The sequence below is a fragment of the Cicer arietinum genome, chromosome 1, assembly GCF_000331145.2.
Source record: "Cicer arietinum cultivar CDC Frontier isolate Library 1 chromosome 1, Cicar.CDCFrontier_v2.0, whole genome shotgun sequence".
Lineage (NCBI taxonomy): Eukaryota > Viridiplantae > Streptophyta > Magnoliopsida > Fabales > Fabaceae > Cicer > Cicer arietinum.
The window spans coordinates 46,188,399-46,199,608 of NC_021160.2; the positions used below are offsets into that span (position 1 = coordinate 46,188,399).

Below are 11,210 nucleotides of genomic sequence, written 5' to 3' on the forward strand. Positions count from 1 at the left end.
TATATATAAATTAATTTTTTTCAATTATTTTGAATAAAAGTTTCATATTTAAAAAAGTGTATAGTATGATATAATTATATGGTTATTATTAATTTCGTACCTACTTGTAAGCGTGTTGGTGGAGGTTGATGAGTGAAAGAAACACCCAAAGGTGGATGAAAAAGATTAAAAAAGGAAAACCAAAATATAAAAGGAAAGGGCACGTGTCGAATGAAGAAAGCATACACCGCATCAACTTTATTTAATTTCGTTTTCATTATTCCCTATTGCAACAAAATTCCAGCCTAACTATTAATCTCTCACATGGACACGTGCCTGCACGTGGATGCTTTTCATGCGTCCTCTTCGTGCCGACGTGGTCTAAACTCACGCGTGAAAAACGACTTCGCCTCAATACACTCATAACTCATATTCATACTGTTGCTATTTTGGCAAATATAATCCCACACAAATTGTTTCTGTACAATGGATAGAAATTATGCTTCTAGAATATTGAGGTCGATTAACACGTGTCATATTTATCTCTTTCTTTTTTTTAAAATAATTAAAATTGTTTATATTTATCGTTTATTAAATCATTGAACAACAAGTATATGTGAGTAAGAATTCACTAAGATTGTCGTGTAAATTTTCTCATGTCCATTTGTTCTTTTGTTAATTGGCTAAACTAAGTAGTAAGTAATCTTTATGTTAAACGTGTTACTTGTTCTGTCAAAATAAAAATGTGTTACTTGTTAAAAGTATGTAAAATTGAATAAATTATCGATGACAAAAAATTTCACATTTTTCTTGTGTAATTAATAGTCTTTTTTATCGGGATTTAATAAACGAAAAAGTAATATTGAAAAGAACTTTGTTAAAATGATTTTTTAATATTAAACGTCTTAAATCTATACAAATTTTTTATTTAATCTTAAAATGAATCCATTTCGATAATTATCATATGCGCATGTCAAAAAATATATTCCATTTTGTTCATTAATTTTTAAAATAAAAACAACCATAATCTTTATCTTATAAATACTTTTAGAAAACAATCATGTGATGAAAAAAATGATTTAACTAACGATACAAATGAAAGGTACAAATGATTCTTCGTACTTTAATTTATTTTTGATTAAAAAAGAAAATAATATTTTCAGGCAAAAAAGTAAATAATTTTTTTGCATCTCTTATTTGACTTGTGTGGTAATCTAGGGAATGCCACGACCGTATCGGATCCAGATAAGGTCGAGTGCAGGATGCTTTTTGGTACGGGACACGTGGCAATATTTAAGAGGTGGGTAACTCAAGTGGACCCCACATTCCAACACTAAGACAAATATTACCGTACAATCTCGGTCCATATGATTACTATAAATAACACCCTTTGTCTACCGTTTATAGAGAAAAAAAAGAAAAGAAAAATCAAAGTGATAACATTTCATTTCTCATTGAAGAAAAATAAAATAAAATAGGTTCACCCCAGCTACAACCTAGAACACCAATTTTTGTCCACTGCAATTCAATCTCTTTGTTTGTGAAGAATATTGAATTAAAATGGGAATTCAAGATAAAGACCCTCTTTCACAATTGAGTTTGCCTCCTGGTTTTCGTTTTTACCCCACCGATGAAGAGCTTCTTGTTCAATATCTTTGTCGCAAAGTAGCTGGTCATCATTTCTCTCTTCAAATCATTGCTGAAATTGATCTCTACAAATTTGACCCATGGGTTCTTCCAAGTAACTTTCCTAAAATTTAATTTACTTTATTTATTTTACAAGAGATTATAATTTAATTAATAAAAATTGAATATGATTAATTGTGTAGGTAAGGCGATATTTGGTGAGAAAGAATGGTACTTTTTCAGTCCAAGAGATAGGAAGTATCCAAATGGGACTAGACCCAATAGAGTAGCTGGATCTGGGTATTGGAAAGCTACTGGAACAGACAAGATAATCACAAATGAAGGTAGAAAAGTTGGAATTAAAAAAGCACTTGTTTTCTATGTTGGTAAAGCTCCTAAAGGCACCAAAACCAATTGGATTATGCACGAATATCGTTTACTTGATTCTTCTCGAAACAACACCGGCACCAAGGTAATGCTTACTTCAATTATTATTTTTTTATTTTTGAATACTAATGTTTACTTAATATATTAAATACTCTTAAATTATGTGGTGACAATAATAAATTAATATTATATTCAAAATTGAAAACTCATTTATTTTATGAATAATAAATGAATATTTTAAACTCTTTGTATCTTTAATACACTTATATTAATATTAATCCGGGACATATTTAGAAAAATAATAAATGTGCTTTATAATTAAAAATAATTAAATTTTTAACTTAAATTTAAATATAGTTGCAAAATCTTGACTTTTTATTAGGCTTTTATCTAAATATAATTAAGATTAAATCTAAAAAAATATTATATTCGTTCATAATAATTGTGTCCATTTATAAAATTATTTTTATTAAATATTAGTGTATTTGTTTGTAAATGCATCATTTAACAAGACACTTCCTCTGTTTTGAAACTTTTAGAGTTTTATTGGATTTTATAACTTATTGGTTATGTTGATACTGAATTGCAGTTAGATGATTGGGTTCTATGTCGTATATACAAGAAGAACTCTAGTGCACAAAAAGCCATTCCAAACGGCATCGTTTCAAGTAGAGAATACACTCAATACAGCAACGATTCATCCGCGTCTTCATCCTCCCACCTCGACGACGTTCTACAATCACTTCCAGAAATCGACGACCGTTGCTTCATGCTGCCACGTGTCAACTCATTAAGAACAATGCAACATCGTCAAGAAGAAGACAAGCTTAATCTTCTTAATCTCAATAATAATAATTTAATGGATTGGTCTAATCCGTCGTCAATTCTCAATACAGAGTTTCAAGAAGGACAAAATAATGGAATGGTTAATTATAGTAGTTGTAACGATCTCTATGTCCCTTCTGTGTCCACGATATGTCACGTGAACACATCGGGGACAGAGAAGAAACCAATGGAGGAAGAGGTTCAGAGTGGTGGAGCAAGAACAAACCCCGGATTATTTGAACGTGGTTCGAATAATTTTACTTATTCTAATTCGGTTGATTCGTTTGGGTTTAGGTATCCGGTTCAACCGGTTGGGTTTGGGTTTGGGCAATGAATCAGAAGGAAAGTTAGTTAGAAGAAAAATAATTTGTTAATTTGTAATAGTCAATGTGCATGTGGTGTAAATAGGTTGGGATTCTTTTGGCCTAACAAGTTTGCTTTTAGAATTGCAAAATTAGAAAAGTGGAAAAATTTGAATTTTGGTCCTCACTTTCGGCTTGATATGGAAGTGGGTATACGTTCTATGAATCTATTCATGAGGAGATGAAGTAGTGAAGGAAATATTTGAAATAATGGGTTATACTTAGCCACATGAATTAATCACGTTTTGTTGTACTTATAAATGAAATAGCAATTGGCTGCAATGTTAGGCTTTCGTTTCAATCTTTGATGTGATCCTTTTAGCTAACCAAGTAGTTCACTATTATAATATATTCAACAATTTTGTTATATTTTTCTTACAATGGGAAGTCAAAAGAGATATAGTATTATTTTTTTATGTTTAATTAAAATCTAATATTGTAATATTTGTATCAGCAGATGTTAGAATGAGTCACCTATGGTATAATACAAGTTATATAGTATAATCAAAAATAAAATATTTATTGATATTATAAATTTTTATCAATAATTTTTAATTATTTATCTATATATACTTTATGTTACTATCTATTAAAATTAATTAAATTAAAATTTTTATATACAAATTACATGTTATTTAACAGTTGATAATTTAATTTTAATTTTGATAATATTAAATCATATAAATTTTGTAATATATCGAAGAACTCGTAGAAATCTCAATAATCCAATATCCAACTTTCGGTGAGTAGGTGCATGCATTGCCATTACTTGCAATTATAGAAGGATAGAAACAAAACGTTTGAGTGGTGGGAAAAGTAAAATACATGACTTGTACCAAAAAAAAAAGTCAAAAAAACTACATAAATATTTATAGTCAATACTTACATTTTTATTTAATATAAAAATTTTACTCACAATACTTTGACAATCTCTTCTTTTAAATGAGAGTTCGTCCATTCATTGCATATTTATATTTCTCAACTACAATTTCTTTCATCCACATCATTCATCATTGTTGCCTCACAACATTAATAATCTAACAATGTTTGACACAAGAAGTTGGTCAACTATAGTCAAGGTGAGATCTAATTAACAAGGTGAGACCAACATGTCTTTAGAAAATTAGAGTAGATTATCCATGTGAACACTACTATTATATCAAATTTAAATATCTTAAAAGAAATTATTGAAATACACGTAATTTATTTTTATTATTTATAAATAATTTACTCGTGTAACTTTTTAAATACAATCTAAAGTTTATCATTTTACAATTTAGCGAGGTATATTTCTATATATCTCATCACTCTATGACTACCTCTAAGGATGATGATAGTGAGATACTAATACAAATTATACTTAGCACTCATTGTTATCAAAAGGATCATTAAATTAAAACTTTAAGCACCAACAAATATCATTAAAATTTAATATGTTTGTAACTATTTAAGGGGTTAAACTCTTTGAATGATTAATAGTGATTCAACGGTAGTAATCTAACTTGGATATACTCATAAGTATATAAGTAGATTTTGAACCTAGAAGATATTAATTGTTTTAAACTATTTAACAATATAAACCGAGTGGTGAAGTGTCTAAATTTAACACACTTTTCATAAAAAATATCATAAAAATTGGTTGTTAGAAGCTTTTTCTTGTGACTAATTGTCGAAAGTTGGCTTTTGTACTCCCTCAATTAACCATGTACCCCCTTATTTAAAAATTTTATTTTTAAATGTCCAAACTACCCTTGATAAAACTGTAAAAATTTAAAAAAAAAAAATTTACCGGAAATTTGATTTCCGGTAGTTATAAATGAAAAAATGTTGTTTACCGGAAATTTCAGAATGAATGAAATTTCCGGTAGTTATAAATGAATACCGGAAATTTCTTTTTTGAAATTTCCGGTAGTTATAAATGAATACCGAATATTATTTATAAATTAATTAATAAAATAAATTATATTAATAATAATAATAATAAAAGTAATAATAATAATAAAATAAAGTAAATTATATTATTAAAACTTTATATATTTTTAAAATATTTTTATTATTATTTTTTAATTATATTAACAATATTTTATTAATTTTTTTATTAGATCGGAATAAAAATAGGAGAGAGTTGTTAAGAAAATAAGTTGTTATTTTATAAAATATTCGCAATAAAAATAGGAGTGAGTTGTTAAGAAAATATGTATTTTATAGGCAAAATATTAGGGACAGGTTTGTTTGTGGCACATTTAGTCAACCATTTGATTTTAGGATGAATGTTTGTGGCAAAATATCATGGACACGTTTTGTTTGTGGCAAAATTGTAGGATGTACTTTTTTTTTCTTCAATTTAATTTTTTTTATTAATAGTATTAAATAAAATACATTAAATTAGAGAAAAAAATACGGTTAAATAGATGAGTCAAAACAAACAACTTGTTATATTATAATAACTTTTTTTTATAAATAAAAATTAATAATAATAATAATAATAATAATAATAATAATAATAATAACTGCCAAAATCTGAACCCTCGTTGAAATTTCCGCTAAGTAATTTTTTGCAACTAAATTTTCGATAGTTATATTTATTACCGGAAATTTGGTCAATGAAATTTCCGGAAATTTCAAATATTTTGAAAAATCCGGTAGTTAGTTTTTGTTCACCGGAAATTTTGTTTTTTGAAATTTCCGGTAGTTAATCCAGAAATTTCAAAAATCCGGTAGTTTCAAAAATTTGCTGGGTTACTCCTGCCCAAAAAGTTAAGCAGTGTACCGGAAATTTCAAAAATGAATGAAATTTCCGGTAAACAAACCTGAAAATTGAAAAATCTGGTAGTTAAAAATGCATACCGGAAATTTCAAAAAATGAAATTTCCAGGAAGGCAACCTGAAATTTCAAATTTCCGGTATTGATTTTAAACTACCGGAAATTTCAATCCTCTTGAAATTTTCGGTAAAAATTTTTTTTCAGAAAAACTCACTTTTCCGGATTTTTCAAGTGTGGGGTACAACTGTTTTAATTTAAGGTTATTTTGAGTATTTCACTCAAAAACATTAAATTTGGGTGGTACAAGTTTAAATGGGGGGTACAAAAGCTAACTTTCCTAATTGTCTAGCAGCGAAATAAATGGAGAATGGCCATTCGCTTCGTGTTTGTCCAGGTTTCCAATAGGCTACCGAACATTAGAATACGATAAAAATGAAGAAACATAAGAAGTTAAATGAACATACACCAAAATAAATTAGAGAAATGTACTGTGCACCCCCACAGTTTTACCTGCCACCCCCCATAATTTTTTATTGACCAATCTATCCTTTTTACTTTATATAAAATTTATCAGTAAATTTACTACACTCTTTTCTCACCCCCACTTTCGAAAGTTTTTCAAAAAATTCTATTATTCGAAAGTTTCAAACTTTCGAAACAATCAGAGATTAGATTTCAACAACATTTTCGAACCTTTTGTGAAAAATCCAAAGATTCAAAATGCAATTTTCCCAGAAATCACAAAACATTCGAACCTTTGCTTAAGTATGAAAGCTTCGAAGCATGCATTTGATGAAACATTCGAAACTTTGCTTAAGTATGAAAGCTTCGAAGCATGAATTTGATTAAACATTCGAAGATTTGGTTAAAGCTGAAACTTTCGAAACCCAAATAACATTTCGAAACTTTGCTTGAAGCTGAAAGTTCCAAAACCTAGTTTTCCAGCAATTTCGAAAGTTTACATCAATGTCAAAGTTTCGAAACTTTCAATTTTTTTTTTAAAATTTATCATTATTTATATATATTATTATTATTATTATTTATATTTATTATTATTTATATTTATTACTATTTTTGAAAACAGGTATGAGTAGAGTTGAGGTTCCTGCCTCAAGAAATATAATAGATTCTACGGACAAATTCATTATCGATCAGGTATTAATATTACTGATAATCTATCACGGATAAATTTTTTATTATAACTATATATTTGATGTTTTATTTGAAACATATTTTGTAGGTATTTCCTTCACGAGAATCTGTGTTTGAATGGGCAAAAACCATTAGAAGAGAAAATGGAATTTCAATTGTCATCATTCGTTCAGATAAAGCAACCGTAAAGAGGGGAAGAAAAGACAAATTGATTTTGGGATGCGAAAGAGGTGGCAGATATAAATCAAAATCAAAATCAACAGTAACTTGTTCTCATAAGGAAAATTGTTCGTTTACTCTCAGATGTATACCGTTAAGTGTCGGTGAAGGATGGAAAATTAGTGTTCGTTGTGGAACACATAATCATGATCTACTTGATACTGTAACTGGTCATTCTTATTTGGGGCGTTTAAATGAAGAAGAGAGGAAATTTGTCAATGACATGACAAAGTATAAGCTTGCCCCCAGATTCATCCTAAATGCTTTGAAAGAGAGAAATAAAGCTAATCTGACAATTCCAAGTCAAATATATAAAGCAAGGAGTACTTATCGATCATCGTTGAGAGGTCCGTATACAGAAATGCAGCATCTGTTGAAGTTAATACAACAAGAAAATTATGTGTATTGGACAAGAAGACGGGAGAATTCTGATGTTTTGAGAGATATATTTTGGACACATACTGATTGTATAAAGTTGTTAAACACGTTTCATTTTGTTTTGATATGTGATAGCACATACAAAACAAACAGATATCGGTTACCATTACTTGAAATTGTCGGTGTCACATCTACTAGTTTGACATTTTCTGTTGGGTTTGCTTATTTGGAACAAGAGCGACAAGATAACTTCATCTGGGCATTTGAAAAGGTACGACAGTTGTTCAAATCTGAGACTTTAATTTCTAAAGTTATTGTGACTGATAGAGATCTTGCCATGATGAATGCGATTAGTGTTGTGTTTCCTACTTCAATACATTTGCTATGTCGTTTTCATATTGAAAAAAATGTTGGGGCAAGATGCAAACAATATGTGAAAAAAGATAGGCAAGAAGAAGTAATGGATTTATGGAAAAAAATTGTATATTCAAGTAGTGTAGAGGAGTATGATCATCACCTGCAACATTTTGAGCTAGTGTGTGCCGATATTATTCTTTTTGTTGATTATGTGAAAGATTCGTGGTTAACACCTTACAAAGAAAGGTTTGTCAATGTTTGGACCAATAGAGTGATGCATTTGGGGAACACAACATCTAACAGGTATTTTTAAATTTGATTTGTTTGTTTTAGAAAATATGATTTACTAGTTTGTGATTTATTTTAATTTGTATTATTTAATTTATTTGTAGAGTTGAGTCTGCCCATTGGAGATTGAAAAACATGCTGCAAACTAGTTTGGGTGATTTGTGTAAAAGTTGGGATGCTGTGAATATGATGTTGAAGAACCAAATATGTATCATTCAATATTCTTTTCAGAAAACCAGCAAGGATGTTGAGCACGGGTGTAATTCATCATTCTTTCAAAGTCTACATCATTGTGTATCAAGGAAATGTTTTAAAAAAATTGACAAACAGTTGCAGAGAGTGAAGATTGTAGGTACTGACAAAACAATATGTGGTTGCTCAATCAGAACAACTCATGGATTACCATGTGCTTGTGAGTTGGCAAAGTTGCAGATATCTGGTAATGTTATCCCTTTAGATAGCATTCATGTTTTTTGGAGAACGTTAAGCCTTGAGAATTTTCTTGAGGATGATTTATTAAATTAAATTAACAACCATTGTTTATTAAATTATATTTATTATTGTTTATGATATTAAATTCAGTTTATTAATGTTTAATATCTTATTGTCCAGATCAAGTTGAAGTCTAATTGTCCTTTGCCACCTATCTCACAAAAATGGAAAGACTATTGTAATGAATGTGCAAAGACATGGGAAATAGCTTGTGCAGCACGTATGAAGCAATGGGAACACATTGATCCATCATTTAGCAAATCATCTTGTATTTCATTAAATGAAGATTAGAATATATTTTACGTTGTCATTCACGTTGTCATTTACGTTGTCATTTACGTTATCATTTACGTTGTCATTTATGTTATCATTTACGTTGTCATTTACGTTGTCATTTACATTGTCATTTACGATAATCTCAAAATAACACAGTCGATAATCTCAAAATATCACAATAAACCAATAACTAATATTTAGTCATACATAACACATTAACACAATAACTAATCGTCATACAAGCGACATAATTCACTCAATGTTTCATGAATCTCACTAAATGGTCTTACCATATTTAAGGCCTTATGTGCAAGCTCAGCTGCTCTACGGTCTCTAAGATCTCTAGGGTCTATACCAGCATGTGCAGACGATGATGGACCAGCATGGGCAGCAACAGTAGTATGTGGACTCGAAGGTGCAACGGTGGATGGAGGGAGAATCAGAGGATGTGAAACACTAATGTACCATGCATAGTAGTCTGCAGTGACCTCTCCAGGAAAAGTGGCAACATGATATAGTCTCCGAAAGGTCTCTACAGATGATCTCATAGTACTCTGCCACACCCAATCTACACTGTCCGGCATCGGAGGAACGTCCCGCGGAATGCACTGAATACGACCAAACTGTCGGAGACATCGCTCTGGCAAATATGGGACTGAGACTCCACCACATCGAAGATATCCAGAAAACATCGAAACCGATACAAACGGATGATTAGCTCGATCATCATCATACGGTGTAAACACTACATCCTCGAGCAACAATCCATCAAGTCTCTGACGATATGCCATCAATCCACCTTCAACAGCATGTTTTGCAGTCCACCTACATGCTCTTGGCCGATGCGCAGGAACCGCTCCTCTATCACCCCGCTTACAGATCCTAGGGAAGTGCTCGTAAATCCAACACTGCAACATAATTAACATAATAAAATAACAACGTAATAAGTAAATAAATAATTACATTAATAATTAAATAAATAAACGACACAACTTAATATAAATGATATACCTGCAGTAGGCTCATGTAACCTCCCAGCTGTCGAGTGTCGTGGATAGCTCCATCTTCCAAGTTGTCATAAAGGAAAACTAATGCCGCGGAAGCCCACAAGTAGTCTCGACAACGATGTAAATCAATAAAAAGAGAAATGTATTTCGCCTCAACACGCGCATGTGTTTTATCGGCGAAAATAGTGCAGCCAACTAAGTGCAACAGATATGTTCTAGCCGCACACTCAAACTGGTTAGTTTGAATGAGACGGCTATACAAATCACGCAACCATTGCAATCGATATTGGGCACGTTTATTATAACTAATCTCAACACATGCTTCCTCCCATGTTGCACCTAAGTACTCATGTGCAGCTCTTACAACATTATTAGTATTCATATTCAAAGGTGCATTAAAAAATTTACCATGCGGTGAGATGTGAAGGAGAGTCGCAACATCATCTAAGGTGATCGTCATCTCTCCAAATGGCAGATGAAATGAGCTGGTCTCTCGGTGCCATCTTTCAACAAATGCCGATATCAGACCAGCATCCGCCATTGTGAGGTAGCCTGAAGATAGATGCATCAGCCCAGATTCCTGAATCCAATGCTCTACAGGAGCTGGCATAGGAACTTCTGCAAACTTCTTCAATTTCAATCCGTGAGTAATTACCTTTAGTGATCCACGATCCTGCGAGTAATTACATAATAATTGAGATTAATTAAACTTAAAAATATATATAATTAAACATTTATGTTAACATACAATTAATTTAATTAACTTAAACATAAATAAACAAATAATTAAACATTTATATTAATATCTAATTAATTAAATAAACATAAACTTAAAAATAAATATAATTAAACATTTATATAAACATTCATTTAATTTAATAAACTTAAACACAAATAAACAAATAATTAAACATTTATATTAATATATAATTAATTAAATAAACATAAACTTAATAATTATATTTATTTTTAAGTTTATGTTTATTTAATTAATTATATATTAATATAAATGTTTAATTATTTGTTTATTTGTGTTTAAGTTTATTAAATTAAATGAATGTTTATATAAATGTTTAATTATATTTATTTTTAAGTTTA

The 11,210-nt window shown here is 29.9% G+C and overlaps 2 protein-coding genes across 2 annotated transcripts; both read left to right on the forward strand.

Annotated features, from left to right (window-relative positions):
• Positions 1 to 1,401: 1,401 nt before the first annotated feature.
• NAC4 (NAC family transcription factor 4) lies at positions 1,402 to 3,483 on the forward strand. The gene is made up of 3 exons (NM_001365254.1): positions 1,402 to 1,720; positions 1,809 to 2,077; positions 2,582 to 3,483. The coding sequence occupies exons 1-3, from the start codon at positions 1,540 to 1,542 to the stop codon at positions 3,149 to 3,151; spliced, it is 1,020 nt and encodes a 339-aa protein (NP_001352183.1). The 5' UTR covers positions 1,402 to 1,539; the 3' UTR covers positions 3,152 to 3,483.
• A 2,820-nt stretch (positions 3,484 to 6,303) lies between these two features.
• On the forward strand, positions 6,304 to 9,120 carry LOC140918976 (protein FAR-RED IMPAIRED RESPONSE 1-like). The gene is made up of 5 exons (XM_073364126.1): positions 6,304 to 6,337; positions 7,028 to 7,098; positions 7,184 to 8,352; positions 8,442 to 8,805; positions 8,950 to 9,120. Exons 1-5 carry the CDS (start codon positions 6,304 to 6,306, stop codon positions 9,118 to 9,120), a joined length of 1,809 nt encoding a protein of 602 aa, XP_073220227.1.
• The last annotated feature ends 2,090 nt before the right edge of the window (positions 9,121 to 11,210 follow it).